At 62.1% G+C, this 19917-nt stretch overlaps 1 protein-coding gene across 1 annotated transcript; it reads right to left on the reverse strand.

Moving 5' to 3' along the window:
* Positions 1–1156: 1156 nt before the first annotated feature.
* Positions 1157–19316, reverse strand: ONECUT3 (one cut homeobox 3). Its single transcript, XM_060006526.1, has 2 exons — positions 18131–19316; positions 1157–1449 (listed from the first exon to the last, which is right to left on the reverse strand). The coding sequence occupies exons 1-2, from the start codon at positions 19314–19316 to the stop codon at positions 1157–1159; spliced, it is 1479 nt and encodes a 492-aa protein (XP_059862509.1).
* Positions 19317–19917: the final 601 nt, after the last annotated feature.

Below are 19917 nucleotides of genomic sequence, written 5' to 3' on the forward strand. Positions count from 1 at the left end.
CAAGCAGATTCCACCTTGTTCATCTTCTTTCTCTCTTTGGAGAAAAAGCAGCAGCAGGACCGGTTCACCCCTGCGCCCCTGCAGGCCCAGCGCCGCACCCCCGAGCGCTGGGAGGTGGGGGAAGTTCCGGGGGGTCCCGAGCAGAGGGCGACGCCGCGACCCCAGCGAGCAGAGGCTCAGGTGTGCCCTGCTCTTCCGGGGCCCGTTTCTCCGTGGAATCTGGGTGTTTTCTTCTGTTTCCTGGGGTCTGTCTCTCCCCGCGCGTCATTCATCAAGGTGCCTAGCGGTAAAGTGAACTGGCAGAGGGATGTGGGGAGGGAGGCGTCTGGAATTACCCGCTTGTTTGAGCTGCCGTCCCCTCCGGTCTGGGACAGGGTGGGGAAGGGTGCTCGCCGGTGGGTGCTGGGCGGTCGCCACTGCAGGGCACCCCCGCCCCCAGACGTTAAGGCAGGCAATTCTTGGCACAAGGAATCCCGGCTGCCGGGAGGGGCGGCTGGGTCTTGGCTGCGGAGGCAGTTCTGCCGGCGGACCCGGGGTGGTCTTGGTGGGGTGGGGGCAGTGTGAGGCTCCAGCTCGACGTGGGCTTTGGCGACTTTGGAGGGGTTGAGATCTCGGGGAAGGGTCCGTGCCGGGGGTTTGGGGGGGTACCATTGTAGAGGAAGCCTCCCTGCCTCCTTCCGTGGGGTCGGGGGGCCGGCGAAGGAGGGATTATTCTTTAAATTCCTTTTTTAAATACCCGGTTTGTTTCTAGTATGTGCTTCTTGACCCGCTTTCGGGACGACAGGTGAGCCCTGGTTTTCCTCGAAGCCCCCTGGGCGTCCTGCCTTGAAAGGGAGCCCGGGAGCCCCTTTCTGTCACCCCCTCCCCTCTGGCGGGGGGGTGGAGGGCTTCCTTTGGCCTGAAGGAGATTGGGACGGAGGGAGGAGGGGGGCCCTTTTTGTGCACTTGGGCTGGGGGTGTGCTGCGTCCCTTCCCGGGGTGTGGGAACCCGGACGGCAGCCCCTCCAGGTGCCCCCTGGCGCGGGTCTCCGGGCCGGCAGGGTTGGGGCTGGGGGACGTGGGAGGGCAGCGCCCGGGCCGTGGAGGCTGGGAGGGCGCGGTGGGGGAGGGGGGAGGGGAGGGCGCGGTTGGGGGGGAGGGGAGGGGGCGGGGCGCCTCAGGCCTTGGAGAAGGTGGCCGCGGCGCCGACGGGGCCCCCGGGGGCCGCGCCTGGCTCCTCGGCCCAGCGGTTCATGCAGCGGCGCCGCGCGTTCATGAAGAAATTGCTGACGGTGTTGAGCTCCAGGCCGAGCTGCTGCGAGATGGTGACCTGCATCTCCTTCGACGGCCGCTTGTTCTCCTTAAAGATGGCGATCAGCGTGCGCCGCTGCAGGTCGGTGAACACCAGGCGCTGCTTCTTGGGCTGCAGCGCGCGCTCCTTCTGCTGCTCCTGCTCCTTCCGCTTGCAGGCTGCGGGCGAGCGGGCGGGCGGGCGAGCGGGACGCAGCGCCACCGTGCGGCCGCACGGAAGAAGACAGGCCACGCGTCCCGGAGCGGAGAGACACGAGGAAACACAGAAATACGCGGGAAACGCGAGAGATGGAGGGAGAGACGACCCGGGGACAGGGCCAAAAGAGACAGGGAGACACAGAAAGAGGCCAGGAGGCAGCGAGTAGAGACCGCCAGTAATGGAAGGAAGGGGGGGGGCAGACAGTCGTGGGCAGGAGACAGAGACAGAGGAGGCAGATGTGGAGGTGGGGAGAAACAGAAGGGGACACAGTGTGAGCACACCTCCACAGGCACGGGTCGCCACCCCTCCCGTCCCTCTTCTGCATGCTTGGCCCCCTCCCCAGCCTCATATCCCCAAACCCCTCCCCACCCCCCCAAGAATCCTGACCTCAAGAGCACCACTGGTGTTGGTGGCTTTCCGCCCTCCCTTCTGCAGCCCACACCTGGGGGGTGCTGGGGGAAATGACATGGAAACTCTACATGTGAGTTATTTGGCTCAGTGTAGACCTGGGTGGAAGAAGTGGTTAATTCACAGGTCCTTGGAGGTGTGTCACAAAGCCCAGTAACCTCCCCCCGGAATGACGGGGCAGGGGGGTTCTCAGAAGGGGGGTGACAGCCCACGCTTCCTTCCCTGGTGTCCTCTGGCGCCTGGCCAGCTCAGGGACCCTGAACCAGGCTCACATGGGCAACCACTGCCTGATTCTGATATCTGAGCCCCCACTCTGGCCTCCCCCCACCAGCAGACTGAGACTGAGGTTTGGCTCCCCTCGAGTCCCCAGAGGAACTTCTGGAGCTGGGAGGATCTAAGGGGGGTTGAGAGACCAACCCTCCCTCTCCCAGGGTCACCTGCACGGAGGACCGGGAAGGCTGCAGGAGGCTGCCCTGTGGTCGGTGGATGCTTGCAAAGGGGAAATGGCAACATCTCAGGGTGGTGGAGCTGGGCTGGAGCCTGTGGTCCTCCTCCTCCCTGCCCCAGCTCCAAAGCGGACCCCTCCCCTCAATGCCATGGGGGCCAGTGGGTGGAAAAGATGAGCTTCACCAGCCAGAGCAGGCTACTTCCCCCCGGGGGCTGCTGACATAAGCACAAACTCTATCAGAGTCTCAATTCCTCATCCACGTAGCAGTCAGGGGCAGTGGGTGGTGGACACCTGCCCTATCCTGCCTCCCTGCCAACCGCTTGCCCCAGCGACTCTGTCACCCCCATAGTGGCCGGTGGCACAGGCTGTACTAGCAGATCCCTGCTGCCAGGCCCAGTGGCCTGCTGGGACCACAAGCCAAGCTGGAATTTTTGGTTCCAGGACAGCCTGAACCCGATGACATGCCAGATCAATGTCCACACACGTCAGCAAAAATAAATGAACGTCCCCTGCACTGTGGCTCGTTTCTCGGGGACGACAGGTTCCCCTGTGTGACCTGACGAACCACGTCCCTCCCTGGCCCCCTCTGACCTGGAACACACACGGGGCTTCTGATTGGCTGTTTCAGGTTTCATGATTAAAGAAGAGTGATGATCAGAGGTTACTGGACATTTCAGAAAAGCCTCTAATGAAGGAGAGAGAGAAAAAGTGAGAAAAATGGCAGGAGGATTGGGGGATGACGCTCTCAGAAAAAAAAAGACAGGTCAGGCACTGTTATAAGTCAGATTCTTGGAGAGGTAAGAGAAAAATACTGTATCCATGAAACAGGACCATGAAAGGGGAAGACAATGCTTTTAGAATTTAAGTATATAATAGCTGGAATAAAGTCAATGTAAGAATTGGAACGTAGGGAATTCCTGGTGGTCCAGTGGTTAGGACTCGGCGCTTTCACTGCCAAGGGCCCGGGTTCAATCCCTGGTCGGGGAACTAAGATCCTGCAGGCCATGTGACTGGGCCAAAAAATTAAAAAAAAAAAAAGGATTGGAACATAAAGCAAATATCCCTGGAAATACAGGTGGACACAGAGATGGAAAATGAGGGAAAGGTGATAACAAAGTTAGAGGATGAATGTGCAGGTTTGTCATCGGAGCAAGAGCCCATCCAAAACTAGAGGAAGGGAAGCCCAAATAAATTATATATATATATATATTTTTTAAATCCATGGCTGGAAGACATGAGAGTTCAGTTTAAAAGAGCCCATGAAATGCTCAGCTCAATGAATGAAAAATAATACACTCCCTGAGGTTCATCCTTGTGAAATGTCAGGGACCCAGGATGAAAAAGAAGATAAAATGTCCCAGAGAGGAAAGCCACACGCCATTTGGAGACCTAAGAATCAGAGTGGCTTTGGGCTTCTTGAAAACTGGGAGCCAGTGGAACAATGCCTTCAAAATTCTGAGGGAAAACTGTATTCAGCTAGAATTGTGTGACCGGCCAAACATAAGCATGAAGGTGGACTAAAGATATAGTCAGACATTCAAGGTCTCCAGAAGTTGACTTCTTTATACCCTTTTCTCAGAAAGCTACTAGAGGGTGTGTTCCATCAAAATGAGGAAGTAAATCAAAAAAGGAAGGTGCGAGAATCAGGAAATGTGATTCAACCTAGAGGAAAGGGAAAAGCGGTCCCCCAGATGAAGACGGGAGAGCCTGAAAGACAGCAGGACAAAGGCACCAAGGGCACGGAGGGCAGTCCCATTCAGGTCAGAGCAGAAGAACCAAGGGAAATGGAAATGTCCTAACATGCGTTGGTTTCGAACTTTGATGGAGGATGTGGGAAGAGTTCGTGATTGGCAACAATTAACTCCTGGAAAAACAAACAGCCGTGCAAGAAAGGAAAAGCAATCCTGGTACTGTATGAGGCAAAACCTAGGACATGAACAGTGTACCGGGCAGCCTTTTGTATACAAAACAGGGGAGTGAGAACATTTGTTCGTATTTTGTCTGCTTAAAGAAATGTTCGAAGGAAGCACAAGCAACTGCCTTGACCTCCCATCTCCTTGGAACCTGGCAAGCCTGTGAGACTCACGAGAGGAGGCCACATCCCCCACTCTTTCAAGGGAAAGCTGGGTCTCAGGCAGCAAGGCCAGGGAAGAGTCAAAACTCAACCAGGCCTTTACGTTCCAAAAGAGGCCTTTCTTGCCCTCCTGTTGCGATCATCAATTCATTCATTCACTCATGCATTCATTCATTCTCTTAGCAATTTTCTCATGAGTTCACTATGCATTTACACTAGGGACGGATATACAAATGCTCCTTTGTATCAATGCTCTAGCTTGCAAGAGCTTTGCATGTGCAGGGCCTTATAATTCCATAGGGCAGGAAGTTTCCTTCTTACTTACTCAGAGAAGGTAAGCCCCTCGCCCAAGTTCGCCCAGCAAGTCCTGGCAGGGGCAAGACAGCAGCCAGAGTTGACTGGCAGAGGGGAGGGAGGTAAGATGTGGGTCGCCTCTTTGCCCCCGGCCTCCCCCTTCTCCAACCCAGAGTCTAATGGGGGCCCCAGAGGCAGAGGCTGGGGGAGGGGCCGGGCGAAGCAGAGCGGTGAAAAAACTTCGCGTTTTGTCGATCGCAGCAAAAAGAGGCTCCGCTCGCCCCCCCTTCCCAGCGTTCAATCTAATTACAGCTCCTCACAGCCTGGATCGATCCGGGCTCCAGTCGGAGCTGTTTACCTCGAGCAGCTTTTGTCACCGCTTCCCTCCCCCACAGACCCCGGCGGCGCCGGCCTGGAGGCCCCTGCCCCTGGCGGGGGTGTGAGTGCCAGCACGGGAGGTGCCCCAAAGCCCCCCAGCAGCGGGTCCTATCGCTGCCCTGCCCCTCATCAGTATCCCTCCCAGCGCCCAGCATCACCCGGGTCAGTCCTAATAACCAATGCACCCCTGGAGGCAGCCCCAGAAGGAGGAGAGGCCTGGGTATGGGCCCCTTTCACAGAAGTGAAAACCAAGGCTGCCAGAGGACCGGCCAGGGAGCAGGGCTGGGAAAGAGGAGCCCGGGGAGCAGCCTGGGATGTACTCATGGCACCAGCCAGCAGCCTCACACTGCCATGCCACGGCTGCGGCCACCTCTTCCACGATGATCTCCAGTGGGGACCGCCACTGTGGTGTACCTGCATCGCCTCCTCCACCTGCATCACTTCTCCCTCCATCACCTCCTCCATCACCCCCACCTCCTCCACCTCCATCACCTCTTCTGCCATCACCTCGTCTCCACCACCATCGGTGTCCATCTACCACCATCCCTTCCATCATCTGCATCAGTTCCACCACCAGCCCCTCCTCCTCCACCATTACCACCACCTGTACCACCACCACCTCTCTCCGCAGCCGAACTCCATCATCAACACCACCTCTGCTCTCATCACCTCCTCCACTTGCACCTCCACCACCGTCTCCTCCAAAATCCTCACCGACACCATCAAACCCCCTCCTAGAGTCCACCTTGTATGTGCCCAGCACAGGGGGACTCAGCCCAGGTTCCCCCACCAGGGCCACCCAGCCTGTGGTGGGGAGACAGGGAGTGGCCTCAGACACAGGCCCTCACCACCAACCATGGCTGCCGTGACAGTCAGCAGAGGAGGAGCCAGCTGGGCTGGCCTGTGGGATTGGTGTGGTGGGATGGCCTTCATACATGCTCTGGGACCCTGGGTGGGTCAGTTCCCTTGCAGGGCCTGCCTCAGTCTCCTCAGTGGCAAAATGGGACGTTCTGCCTCCTTCAAACATTTTTCAGGGCGCATCAGCTGCCCCAGCCCTCCCCATCTCGCTCGGCCCCTGGTCCCCCACTGCCTCTCTGTTCTCACCTCCTCCTGCTGCCCCTCACTCAGCTCACTCCTCCGTGGCCACACTGGTCACATCCCCCGGGCACAGTGCAACCTCAGGGCCTTTGCACTGGCTGCCAGCTCTGCCTGCATCGCTCTTTTTATTTATAAATATTTATTTATTTATTTGGCTGTGACAGCTCTTAGCTGTGGCACGTGGGATCTAGTTCCCTGACCAGGGATCGAACCTGGGCCCCATGCATTGCGAGCACAGAGTCTTAGCCACTGCACCACCAGGGAAGTCACTGCCTGCGTTGCTCTTCCCACGTTTCTTCATTGTTCCCTTGCCTCCTTCCATTCTTCGCTCAAATCTCTTCTCTGTGAGGCCCACCCTGACCCCCCCCCCCAATTTAATACTGCAACTTTCTCCCTCCTCTGCTTTTTTCTTTCTTTTTTCCACACCATTCTCCCACTCTATCCAGGGGTGCCACAGAGTGAGGGTTTTGGACCCAACTTTCTCTCCTGTCCACCCTCCCTGACCCCAGGGACTGAGAATCTGATACTTGGAGCTGCTGATTCCAAGATGCTCTGATCTTAAAGATGGTGGGGAAGGTGATGGAGATAGAAATGATTCAGGTGGAGGAGGGGATGCAGGTGCACCACAGTGGCGGCTACACCCCATCCTGTTTCCCTCATTGCTATCAGTCTTTTTGGAGTCCAGGGATGAGGAGGGTCTGGGGCTGGCTCCTGGGGGGGTCCCAGAAGCCCTGGAGGAGATCAAAGGAGATACAGAAGAGACCTTATTCCCAAATCAGCTGCCTCACGGGGAGCCCAGCAGGCGCTAACGGCAGGCTTTTCGGCTGGTCTGGCCCGCGGGACTCCAGGTAGGAGGGTGGGCCCTGTTGGTCCACGTTTTGGGTGGCGGCAATGGGAGGTGAGTTGGGGGGACCCTCAAGTTCCCTTTCATTTCAGACCCCTGGAGACTTGCTCCCATGGCACCTCTGTCCCTCCTGCCTTTCTACAAAGCTGCTTGCGTCCAGGGGCCCAAGAGGGCAGTCAGACCCGTCCCCACCGTGGATTACTGCGTGGTGACGGCCTCTGAGTCTCAGGTTCCTCAAATGGAAAATTGTCTTAATCATCTCTGCCTTACCAGGCTCTGAGAAGGGGTTTAGCCAGAAAAGTCTTGAATACGATGGTGGGGCTGGGATGAGGCTCCCAGCTCCCATATGGGGGCCCCGGGGAGGAGCTAGGCTCTGGGCCCCACTTGCAGGGCAGCCGTGAAGTTTCTCCCCCTCTCAGGGCAGGCCTCAAGCCTCAGCATCTTCCCTAGAATCTTCCTGGAGGGGGGAGGGATGGAGAAAATGAGGTCTGGAGTAGGGAGCTGGGCTGCCTCAGCCAAAGAACTCCTAGACATCCCTCAAGGCCCAGCCCCAGTTGCCCTTGCCCCAGGAAACTCTTCCCCTCACCCTCAGCAGAACCCCAATTCTCTCCCCTAGGAGCCTTCTGGTGCCCAGCACAGAGTGGATCCACGGGAGGCTGCCGGCTGGCTGTGTTGTCCAATGCCTGACACCCCTGTGTGGGTGGTAGGGGACTCAGCCCAGACTGGAAGACCCTGCGCAGGGAGACCCGGCTGGTCACTGCCCTGGAGGGTCCGGTAAAGCAGAGGGACCCCAGGGAGGGCCCTCAGCAGGGAGCACCCTGTCCCCAGTCAGCCAGGGAGAAGCTGGGGCTGTGCAGCAGGAGGGGGAGGGGTGTGTCCCTGGATTCAGTCGCCCCTCAGTGGATGGAGAGGATCAGGTCCGCAGTGGAGGGAGCTAGAGTTGCACCTGTTCACCCCCATCATCACCTGACAGACACCCATCTCCTCCCCCCCCTCCGTCTCCCCCTCCCCTCTGGCATCCTGCACCATCCTCCTCTCCTCCTCCAGAGGCCCACTGTGGTCTGGGTGGGTGACATGGCGGGATGAGTGCCCCTGCTGTGCCTGTCCTGGGCCATCCCTGGCCCCAGCCGGCTGAGCACGCGGGCGTCTGCCTGTCCCCCATCAGTTGGGTGTGCCCGCGTGGGGCTGCACAGGGCCTGGCCGGGTGGAAGGCGGCGTGTGCAGTGCGGCTTTGCTGTGTTGGAAGGGGTAGCCACGCACCGCAGACCACACGCGTGTGAGGAACGGGTAAACTGGGAGGGTAGCCAGAGCCTTCGGTGCGATAGGCAGACAGGTGGGCAGCGGGTGGGGACCTGGGGGGCGGTGGGGGCAGAGGCTCAGAGGATGTGGCCGGTCCGTGGGCAGCGGCGGAAGACCCGGGGGCCAGCAGGCCTCAGCGTGACGTTTGCTTGCAGCTGGCCTCGGGGGTTGGGGACACAGCGTGGATGTCAGACAGAGGATGCAGTGTGAAGAATCAAGGGCGGAACGTGACTTGCTGGGTGTGACAGCCAGGGTGCGTGGCGCTGAGCCCACTGGGTCTGAGTCTACAGGACGTAGGATGGGCCGTGGAGACCCCCGGGGTGGCTCCTGTCTGTCTTCCGGCCTTGGGCCTGCTAGCTGCCCCACTGCCCTGCCCTTCCCCATCAGCGGGGACGCTGGGCCTGGGCTCCGGGGGCCGAGTGGCCCTGAGCACACAGTCTGTGGACACAGTTTTCCTGGTTTATAAAGCGGGCCCAGCGACCCCTGGTCCTGATGTCCCCATCTGTCCGTGGGGTTGGGGGTCCCAAGCAAAGCTGGCTCCACATGCGGGCCAGGGCGGACCCTGCAGCTGCTCACTCCTTCCCCCTCCCGCTTCACTCACACAGTTACCAAGCACCTCCTGTGTGCACTGTGTGCAAAGTCCCACGGAGCCTCGATGTGGTGTGAAAACACCGTCACCCGAATAATCGCACAGATACAGGGAAACCGATGACTGACTGTTCCCAGACGGGGCTGCCAGCTGCCCCCGCTGTGCAGCTCGGGATGGAGGTGGGCATGGTTGGGCTATGGGTGGGGTAAGACATGAGCCCGGCTAGGGGGGAACAGATCTGGAAGAAGCCAGGTGGCATCAGGAGGGTGGCTCCCCCCACTGTGAAAGCCTGGGTCTGACAGGGGAGGACAGCAGCCAGACGGTGGCCCGAGAAGTGCTCATCCCTCTGTGTCACCCTCCGTGCAGTGTCAGAGCCACCGCGGAGCCACTCTCGCCTGCCCGCAGGGCCCCGGCCCCGTGTGCCGGTACCACCCCCTTCCCAGGATCTGTCTACCTGGGCACCGGGTGGTGGTGTGGGAGCGGGAGCCAGAGCCACTGTCCCGTTCCCTCCCCTCCGGCCACCTCCCGCGCTCAGCTCAGCTTCTCGGGGCAGACAATTCAATACGGAGCCAGGTCCCTGGCTGGGATGATGACCGGTTTCCTTGGCGATACGTCCCACCCCGGCCACCAGCTGCTCAGCCCCAGGTGTGGGCCACATTGATGCCACCACCCTAGTGGCTTGTCCCCACTGGGCTGAGCTGCCCTGAGCAGCCCCCGCTGGCCTCCCCTGGCCAGGGACAGTTTGAGTGACTTGCCCAAGGTCACACAGTGAGTCACTCGGAGGGGAGCCTGGAGCATATACAGCCTCCGACCTGCTTTATCCACACCCCGCACTCCTCAGGGCACCGGGAAGACGTTCCCATGGGTGGGGGGGAGGGGAGTCATCTCCAGGGAGACGGTGCTGAGCCAGGCCCCTGCCCTCAGATGTGGACCCCCTGGAAGCCTCAGCAGCCCCTCCTCTGTCTCCGATGCCTCACCACTCTCTGCCCCTCCACTCCTCCCCTGCCCGCCAGGTCCACCCCTCCCCCTCCCCCAGCCTCTGAACGCACCTTGGCTGTCACCCAGCCTCCCTCCCCACCCCCCTGCTTCCCCTGATGGGATTTTAATGGCCGCATTTTCAAATTAGTTCTGAGCCTTTCAAAGACTTATCAGGGAAATGAGCGTTTCCACCGGGTTCTGGGCTGCCCCTCCCAGGGGGTGGGGGGGGGGCGCTCCATCTGGTGGTTGCAACGCCTGGGGATGGGGGGACGGGGGTGTCCAGGGTCAGCTCTCACGCCTTGAGACCCGCCCCCCCATTCAGGCACTGGGGGCAAACCTCATCAGCGGGTGCACACAGAGCTTTTATTTTTAAAAAAAATGTTAAGAGTCGCAGCGGCTGACAGCTGTAAATGGATTTGAAAAAGATGACAGGAAAGGAACCTTCGGTGATAAGAAAAAGCATAGAGAAGCCAAAGCAGAAAAGGCCAGCGTGGGGTGGGGGGAGGACCCAGCATTTCAGTGACTGGGAAACTAAGCCACAGATAAACTCACAGGCAAAACTGTCGTGCTGCGCGTGCTCACTGCAGCCCTGGGGGCGACGACAAACCACCTGGAACTGTCCTAAATGTCCATTGGGCAGGGACGTGGTTGAAGACAGAAGGAAAGGGCCAAACAGAATACTATGCAGCAGGCAAAAATGCCTTCGAGGCTCTCTCTTTCCTGATGTGGATGTGCCGGCTGTCGGTGAAGCAAAAGCACAGCAGAACCGGTGTTTTTTAAAAAGAGGAAAAGGAAAAGGAAAAGGACGTGCATTATGGCTGCCGGATGAAGTGTAACCTCTCTTTCGGAGGAGCAATACGAACTGCGGTTTACAGAAAGGGGACTTGCTCCACTTAAATTTGGAACTTGGCGAATGTGTCCGCTGTGTGAAAAAAAATAATACAGCATTTTTTAAAGAACAGGGTGGGTAGACAGGAGGGAGGCGGAGGAAGCAAGCAGGGACTTTGCCGTTGCTCCGACGCGCGCAGGAGGCTTTTCTTTACGTGCTTCGTTCTCAGCCGGGCTGAGGATTCTAGTCTCCATTTGGGGAAACGGAGGTGCGCAGGGGAAGCGCCTTGTCCACAGTCCCGGGCCTGACCGCCGCCGCACGCATCCCTCCCCAAGCGCCCCGGCCCCCGCGCTGTGCTGTCTGCATTCCAGGAGCTGTGAGCTGTGACCCGACGTTCCGAGCGCACAGCCAAGCGCGCCAAGTCCGCCGCCGCCCTGGGTTGGGCCAGAGGGAGGCGAACCCAGAGGCGGCTCCCCACGGGTGGGATATGACTTCCCCCGGGGTAGGATGCGGGCACTTGTTGAGGGCGCGCCGGTGACCCTGAGGCTCGGAGGCCGCGGGTGTGCAGTGCAAGGGGCCGGGTCCTTACACTGGGCTGCGTGCGCCCATGTCCCTCCAGGCTGTGGAGGGCGGATGCACGCTAGATCCTTTTGGGTTTGTGAGATCCCACGTCCGCTGAGGACAGACGTGCGGAACGTGGCGGCCCCGGCTGCACTCCGCGGCTTTGCCGGCACTGCGGGGCGGCGTTGACCTGGTGGTGGAAACTGAAGCACCGACATCTTCCCTAGTGGACGCGGATGCGCTAGGGTGCGTAGAAAAGCATGAACCCTGCTGTGCCCGCACCAGGTCCCCCATCACCTACCACCGTCACCGCGGGCGGACGTGACCCTCTCCCAACCCCCCCAGCTCTAGGGAGTGGGGTCCGGACCGCTGCTACCCGGAAGTGGATGGGTAGGAGAGGTGGCCCAGCGGCTCAGCTGGGGGCCCGTGAAAAATTCCCAGGCGCCACCGAAGGTGTGGGGGGGGGGGGGGGGACGGAAGTGGGTTCTTCGCTGCTCCCCCAGCACCGGGATGTGCCAGACCCCGACCGGAGGGCGGTGGGGGTCCTGGGCCGGAGTCTGCGCGCGCTTGCCGTAGTGTGGATGTGGGCGTCTACACTTGTGTCCCGTCAGGATCTACACTTATATCCCCCGTTCCTTTGCATCTCCGCTTGCGTTCCCCGCGTGCAACTACACTGTGTAGACATGCTGGCACTGGCATGTCTACACTCCCGTCCCCTCTCTCCAGAGGCCCGCGCCGGCCATGGGCGCCTCTCCTTGTCCGTTTCCACCTGCTGCCAATTTGTGGCTTTACGCGTGTGACTCTAGGTCTAAGCCCCCGGCCTACCCCACATCTGTCCATAGGGCAAGACACCAGCAGCAGGAGAGTCCCCCCTTTTCCTAGCCCCACCACGTCCACACCTACTTGGCAGAGGGGAAACCGAGGCTGCAGGTGTCCCTGGACTGCCCAAGGTCAGGTGGGTCACCCAGGCTGCCCCTGGCTCCCGGCCAGCCTCTTCCCTCCCCCACGAGCACAGCCTTCCTTATTGATCAAGGGCCATATTTAATTAAACACTTGATTCAAACCAGCCTGAGCTCCCCTGGTTCAGCTGAGCTCGCTGCTACGTACAAAGACTCCAGCCGCAGGGGTCCAGCCTCCATCCTTACAGCAACTCTGGCTTCCCACCTCCCAGCCTTTGTCCTTGGTGGTTCCACCTGCATTGACGCAGGACAGAAGGTTAGGGCCGTGGAAGGAAGTTTCCTCTACTTCTGGGCTCTTGGGAGCCACGAGGCACGGTACTAAGCAGAAGAACGATGAGCTCTGACTTACTGTAAGAAGCCCCCTCCAGCTTTGGAGTGAGGACATCGGGGGAGGGAGTGGAGCCTGGAGACCAGCAAAGAGGAGGCAGCGGCCAGAGGTGGGTTGCTCAGACTAGAGTGGTGATGGTTGATAGGGAGGGAGTTTAGGGAGAATGGCTGGGTCTTGGTTAGTCCTAGGATTTTCAGGTAAGGGGACTGCAGAATAAAGGAGCCAAAGCCCAGCTCCAGCCCCTCACCCGGGAGATTCCTCTGTGTGCTTCTCTGTGACGTGGGAACGACCATCCTTGTCTTTCAGGCAGGAAGGTACTATCGGGACTGGGGTCCAAGGAGGGCTGGACCTCCAGTTCAGGGCCCAGGTTCCCCCTGAGGGCTGGCAGCCAGGAGGGGGCAGTTCACCAGGAAAAGCAGAAGCGGGTGGCTCTGAGTGCAGCAGGAGGACCCATCCCCAGGGTCTCTGGTGGTCCCTGAGGGGACTCTCATGGGTCCGTGATCCTGTCCAACTCTGAGTCGGAAGGACAAGTGCAGGCCTGCCCTCCCGGCCCAAGGGTCACCCAAGCGGTTTGTAAAGTGGACCTTGACACGACCTTGAGAGCCTCCCTCCTGTCCCTGGCCTCAGTCCACTGAGCTCCCCTCCCAGCCTTTGTCTCTGCCGGGCCACCTGCCCGGAATGGCCCCCCGTCTCTGAGGGAGGTGGGAGCCTGAGCATCTCAGGCCCCATTTACTAAAGGCTCTGAGTCACCCTGAGTGCGCAGCACTGGCAAGCACCCTTCTTTCAGCCTTGGCTTGCTGGTCTGTAAAGTGGGCTCAACACCCAAACTGTCTTAAAAGGTCCCTCCTTTGTGGTGGGTGAACCGAGGGGGAGGGGGAGGGATTCCGGGCATCCCAGCCCGCCCCCTCCCCATCTGACAACCTACCCCTCTCCTCTCCCTCCCCCTCTGCGTGGAAATGAAAGCCAGAATCAGTGAACCTGGGCAGGGTGCTGGTGCCGCCCCACTTGGGTCTTGTGGTCTAGAAGGAGGGACTGGTTTGGGGGACCCAAGACATCATGCACAGCCCCTCATGGCCCTGGCACACACAGCCCCGGACAGTATCCCCCCACTCCCTGCTTCCCTGAGGAGGCCTGCAGTGTCCCCTCCAGGTCCCAGACCCCTTCTGGCTCCCCTTCCCCACTCTCTGTGGGTCCCACAAAGCACAGGCTGCCAGGGATGACCCAGGTCCTCCCTACAGACAAGGAGATGTGGGTGTGAGTGGGTGATTAAGCAATGGGGCCTCAGGGTACAGGGTCTGTGAATACATCCTGAGGGGCTCTGGGGGGGGGGCGGGGTTGATAAGAAAAACCTCAACAAATACCTTGGAGGTGGTATCCGATTCTGTCCATTTCTCAGATGAGGAAACTGAGACTCAGACCCTCACCCAAGATCAGTCAGTGACTGAGCCCGGGTGAGGCCAGGTCTCCGAATTCTCTACTGGGGTGGCTTTCTGGAGGGGTTTGCAAGAGGTGTGGACCCTTGTGGGTGGATCAAGGTCAGGTTTTACTGAAGGTACATTGGTCTTTGCAGGGGTGGGGGGATGGGGGGAGGGGAGAGGGGGTGGAGAGTGCTTGCGGGGGGGGGGGGGGGGGGGATGGATAGTGTCCCTCCAAGTGGGACTCTGGAATTGGACCTTGTGGGCTGAGTCTCTTCTTCTCTTCCCATTCAACACCTGTCCGGGATGGTGGCTGCAGAATGGGGGGAGGGGTGGGGGAAAAACCTGTCCTAGCCTGGAGGGGGGCAGCTGGTGTGCCTTTCCCCTTTCCATCACCATCCCTTCCAGACTCCAGGCCCCTGGCCACCGCACTGCAAAGCCACCGCCAACCCTGACATCTGCCCTCACCGTGCCCACCCCCTGTCACCTCCGGAAATGGCTCCCTCTCTGCCTCAGTTTCCCCCACGGCCGGTCTCCCACAGCCTTCAGGGATTCTGGGTCTGGGGCTCATCGGCAGGCGAGAAGGAGGAGGAGAAGGCCCTTCTTTCAATCGCCACCATCTGATATTTTATATATATTTTCTGATCAGTTACAAAAAATACTTTTCCTCCGGAGTTGCAATTTAAACAATATTTGAAGACGGCCGAAGTTATCGACCCGGCGACGGTGATGAATTAGAGACGGTAATTCGAATTCATCGACCGCCCCGCCCCCGCGGAGTCCGCCAGCCCCTCCCCCAGCCCCTCTCCCGTAATTACTGTTTGAGACAGAGTCGGGGAGGGCTTCGAAGAGGCGGCGGCTCCGAAGCTGTGGGAATCTGAGGATCCTGGGGTGGAGTAGGGCTAGTCACCCCCCCCCCCACCATGGCAGTGGGGTTGGGGGGGATGCAGGATGGGCCATCCCCAGAACGTCAGAGCCAGAGCCTGGCTCCCCCAATGCACACACATTGTACAGGGGGGTAAACTGAGTCACAAAGAACAGGCAGGCCTGGCGGCAACGGAGTGGGGGACCCTCAGGTCTACCTGGCCAGATTTCTTGGGTGCTTCAGAGAAACAAAGAAACTGCTCTTCCCTCCTAAGCCCCAGAGTCGGGAAGGAGAGAGGCGGGGGAGCTGGGAGGTGACAGGGTCCAGGCTAGTGGAACCCAGCAGCCGGGCAGCCGCTGGGACCTCTCCACTCCCCTTTCCAGTCTCTCCTTTTCTGTCTCTTTGACTTTCTCGCTTCTTTTTTTTTTTTTTTTTGCCACTCTCTGTCCTTCCTTACCTATCTCTCTTTCTCTCTGTCTCTCCGTGTGTCTTTCTCCCTCCTGGTCCAGCGCAAGGACGGGACTACCTGACGGGAGGTCCGGAGCAGCTCGGCCAAGAGGCGAGGCCGGAGGCGGGCCAGCGCGAGGGGGTGGGACTGGGGCGCGGAGCTGCAGGGTCCCGGGATGGGGCGGGGAGGAGGGAGGGCGGCGGTGAGTACTCCCTGCCGGGGTTGGACTGTGCGGGTCTGGGCGCCGGGAGGTGCTTTTGGCTGTCGCTTGCGGGTCGGCGCGTTGCGGAGGGATGTGCCCCGCCTCCCCCACCAGCCGCTGCGATTTGCCGCCACTTAACCGCTTTTCATTCGCGCAGCGACCGGAACTAAAGGCCTCTCGGCCGGTCGGTGCTTAATTACCCCGGCCCGGCCACCGCTGACATCCTAAGGCCAGCCCCGCGCTGTGGACGGGGTCCTGAACGCGCTAGAGGTGTGGCGGGGGCCCAGGGCCGGGCGCGCGGACCAGGCGGACGGGGGTGGGGTGGGGTGGGGTGGGTGGGTCACGCGTAGGCAGCGGCCTGGAGGAGCCGGGGACAGGCCGGGTGTCGCGGCTCAATGTCGCCTGGACCTGAGCATGTGCCAGGTCCTGTGCTCATCCTCTCCATTCACCCCACGTACCCCTGAGACGGCCACTATTCTGACTCCCACTTCGAAAGGGGAAACCGAGGCTCAGAGAGGTGAGGCGTCTGACTGCCGCCGCAGAAGCCAGGGAGGCCCGGCTGGGATGCAAACGCAGCCTCAGTTTCCCCTGCCCTCCCCGCACTGACACCGACTCTGGGAGCTGGTGCCCTGCTGGCTGGCACTGATCCCTCACAGCAGGCACCCGCCACAGGGACTTCTCACCTGAGGCTTGTCGTTCTAAGACGCCCTGGCCAATCTGTTGGGTGGCCCCGAAGTGTGCCACTCACATACCACAAAGGGGTCCAGTTAGTTAAATGACAGTGACGGTGGAAAAAAATGGAAAGTGGTGTGTCCTCTGGGTACACACATGTCAGACACGATGTCCCCAAAATACACGCGCCGGGGAGGAGGCCGAAGGTGGCCAGTGTACAGTAAGTCAAACCTCACAAGTGACCCCATTCGCTGGGGGCTGCTTAGTACCTACAGCGTCAGAGCCATGCCCTTGACCTGCTCCCTGATCACCTGCTTCACACACGGCACGCTGTGGCTGTGTGTTGGTGTGACTGAGTGTCCCCCGTGAGCACACCTGTGTCACTGCATGTGTCATGAGCAGTGGGTACTGCCCTTACACACAAGACCCTCCAGGTTCCTGATGCCATTTCTAACATTTCACGGCCACCTTCCCACGCACTTGGTTACCTGCCACATCAAAGGAGGATTTAGTCCCCAATGTGGAGAATCTAGGAAGCCTATCCGGGGCTCAGGCAGTCACCTTGTTCTGCAGAAGGGGCAACTGAGGCCCGCGTGTGGGTGCAAGTCCCCCAGGTTGTCCAGGACGCCTAGGGGGAGGGGAGCAACGAACACCGACCCCTCTCCATCCCCCAATGGCACCCCCTCTTCCCCAGCCCCCCTGCCTGGCCCTTCACAGCCAAGTGCCTCCCTGCCTCCCCGCTTACGGGGTGCCTGGTTTGAGCCCCAGTCCACTCCATCCAGCCCCACTCGCCCCTGTGCGCAGAGAAGCGATCGATCAGGCGCCCGGGGCCGCTATTGTCCCCGCTGCTGGGGCAGCTGCAGCCCCTCCCCAGAGTGGCCAGGAAAAGACTCCCCCCCACCCAATCCAGGCCACCGTGGTGAGAGTGGGGGCTCTCTCCTGCACCCCACCACGCACACCCAGGAGAAGTGGTCCTGGCCGCCGGCTCTCTGGGGGCAGGTGTGGACCCAGCTGTTGTCAGCTGGGAGGGAGGAGGGAGCGAGGGGAGGACGAGCATCAGTGTGAGTGAGACACGGAGACAGAGGCAGAGAGAGGTAGAGAGGGAGCGGGACAGAGAGAAGGAGAAAGAATGAGACCAGGAGGAAAACGGAGACAGAGCAAAAAAAATAGATCCCAGTTCGCCCGACAGAGAGAGAAGTGGAAGCGAGAGAAACACAAAACGGAAAAGAGAGGCCAGTGGGGTGCGCGCACCCTAGCCAGGAGCAAACGCGTGGGGCGGGCGGCCGGCTGGGGTGTAAAGGCCTCCGCGCCGCGCGGGCCGAGGGTCCCCCGGGCTGCCCCTCCCCCGCCCGTTCTCGGGTGACCTTTGCTAGCGGCCGGAGAGGGGGAGGGGGCTATCGATCGCAGAGGCCCAGCTACAAAGAAGCGCGCGCTGGGGCCGGGGGCTGAGCGCGGGCCCGGCCCTGGCTGCTAAGGTTCTGGCACCCGGTGCACGGTCCCGGCGCTCTGCCCCGGGGCTGGAGGCGCAGCGAGGGATCGTTTGGGAGGAGGGGAGTGGCACCCCGAGCTGAAAGCGGCGGCGCGTCTTGGGCACCCACCCCCTAAAACACACACGCACACATCACACACACAATGAGCGACCCTGCTGGCAGCTTGGGGATCCTCCAGCAGTCTAAAAAGGGTCCAGGAACCCCCTCCCAGTTCCCGGAGGGGCTGGGCGGGAGTCTACGGGAGGGACGGCGGCACAATCCTTTTCCCCCTTTTGCTGACGGAACTGACGGGCAGGGGCGCAGATCACGCTCTAGCCTCCTGCAGGGGGGTCCAGAGTGGGGGGGCGGGGCGCAAGGCCGCCGACTGGGGAGGGAGCCGGGGCTCTCCGCTGCCGCACTGCTTGGTGCTGGGGAGCCCCGAGCCGGACCCCTAGGGTCGGGCGGTACGCGCCGCGCTCCTACCTGCGAGGCGCAGCGCCGACATGCGCTGGAACTCGGGCTCCTGCAGCCACTTCCACATCCTGCGGAAGGTCTCGCGGCCCGACTTGAGCTTGCTCCAGGGCTTGGGGTTGCGCAGCAGGTCGGAGAGCGTGCCCTGCGAGCGGCACAGGATGCGCTGCGCGAAGATGGCCTGCGGGATGCTGTAGCGCTTCAGCTCCGCCGTGATGCGCTGCGCCACCTCCTTGGTGTTGATCTCCTCGGCCGCCGCGCCCGCCCCGGGGCCGCCGCCTCCCGCGGCCGGGCCGCTGCCGCCGGAGTGAGGCCCGTGCGCTCCGGCCGCCGCCAGCCCGCCCAGCGGCGCCAGCAGCCCCCCGGTGCTCCCGGCGCCCGAACTGCTGCCGCCGCCGCCTCCGGGCAGCCCGCGGGCCAGCGCGTCCTCCGCGCGACCCAGCAGCGCGGCGTGAGGCTCGAAGGCGGCGGGCGGCAGCAGCTTGTCCCCCGCCAGGTGGCCCGGCGCGCCATAGGCTGCCAGCGGCGGCGGCGGCGGCGGCGGCGGCGGGGGCTGAGGGGCGCCGTGCAGCGCGGGCGGCAGTGCGTTGGGCAGCGGCGAGAGCGGCGACCCCATGGCGGGCAGCTCCTTGCCATAGGGCCCGTAGAGGTGGCCCACGGAGGCGAGCGCCGCGCGCTCGTCGCGCATGAGGGTGAAGCTGCCGCTCACGCTGGCCGCCAGGCGCTGCGGCGGGGGCGGCGGGGGCGGCGCGGCCGCCGGGTGCGGGTGCGAGTGGGGGTGGCCGCCGTGCGCCCCGGCTACGGCCGCGGCCGCCGCGTGCTGGTGGAACTTGTCAGCCACGGCCGCGAGCGGGGGCAGGTGCTGCAGGGGCGTGAGCGTCGTGTAGGTGCCGCCCAGGCCGGGGGCCTCGCAGGCCATGCCCATGGCCGGGTGCAGCGGGCCCGCCAGCTCCCCGCGGAAGTCGGCGCCGCCGCCCGCGCCGCTCGCGCCGCCCGCGCCCCCGGCGCCCCCGGCGGCGCTGCCGCCGCCGCCGTCCAGCAGGCTCGCCATGCCGGCCACCAGGCCGGGGCGCCCGGGCGCCACCAGGCCGCGGTGCGGCGCCGCCGCCGAGCGCGCGTGGCTCGGGCTCAGCAGCTCTCCCGCCTGCGCATGGGCCACGCCGTGCAGGCCCCCCAGGCTCTCCAGGCTCAGCTCCATGCTCGGCCGCCGCGCGCGGGCCCCTCGCCGGCTCGGCCGCCCGCCCGCCGCGCGCGCTCCTTGGCGCCGGCCCGGCGCGCTCAAGGCCGACGCATGGCCCCCGCCCGCTCCCCGGTGGCTGCGCGCGAGGCTGCCCGGCTGAGCGGCGCACGGCCCGGCCCGGCTGCGAGCGCGGCCACCAGGATGTGGCGGGGGAGCGGCCGCCGGCGCCCGGGCCCGGGTCTGACGTCAGTGCCCCCGCCCACCGGCTCCCCTCGCCGCCACCTCCCGCCGCCTTGCTCTCCGCCCGCCCCGGCCCCTTTCAGCGCCAGGCAGGCCGGAGTGGGCCAGACTCCGGGCTTCTGGGGTCCCCTGCCTCTGTCTCCGCCGTGCCCCCTGGGGACTGGTCGTACCCGGGGACAGTGGGCGCGGGTCGAGGACAGACTGCCGAGGTGAGACTGGGGACCTTGTCTCTGGGTCTCTGATTCCCTGTCTCTCCCGAGGGTCGTGAAGGTTACTTTCCTACCTGGCACCCATGAGTCCATCTTTAGGGAGTGCGCAGGAGCGTGGCTGAGTGGAGGTCTGTGATCGTGCGCCCCCCGACCCACACAGACCCCCCCAG

Source organism: Delphinus delphis, chromosome 3, assembly GCF_949987515.2.
Source record: "Delphinus delphis chromosome 3, mDelDel1.2, whole genome shotgun sequence".
Classification (NCBI taxonomy): Eukaryota; Metazoa; Chordata; class Mammalia; order Artiodactyla; family Delphinidae; genus Delphinus; species Delphinus delphis.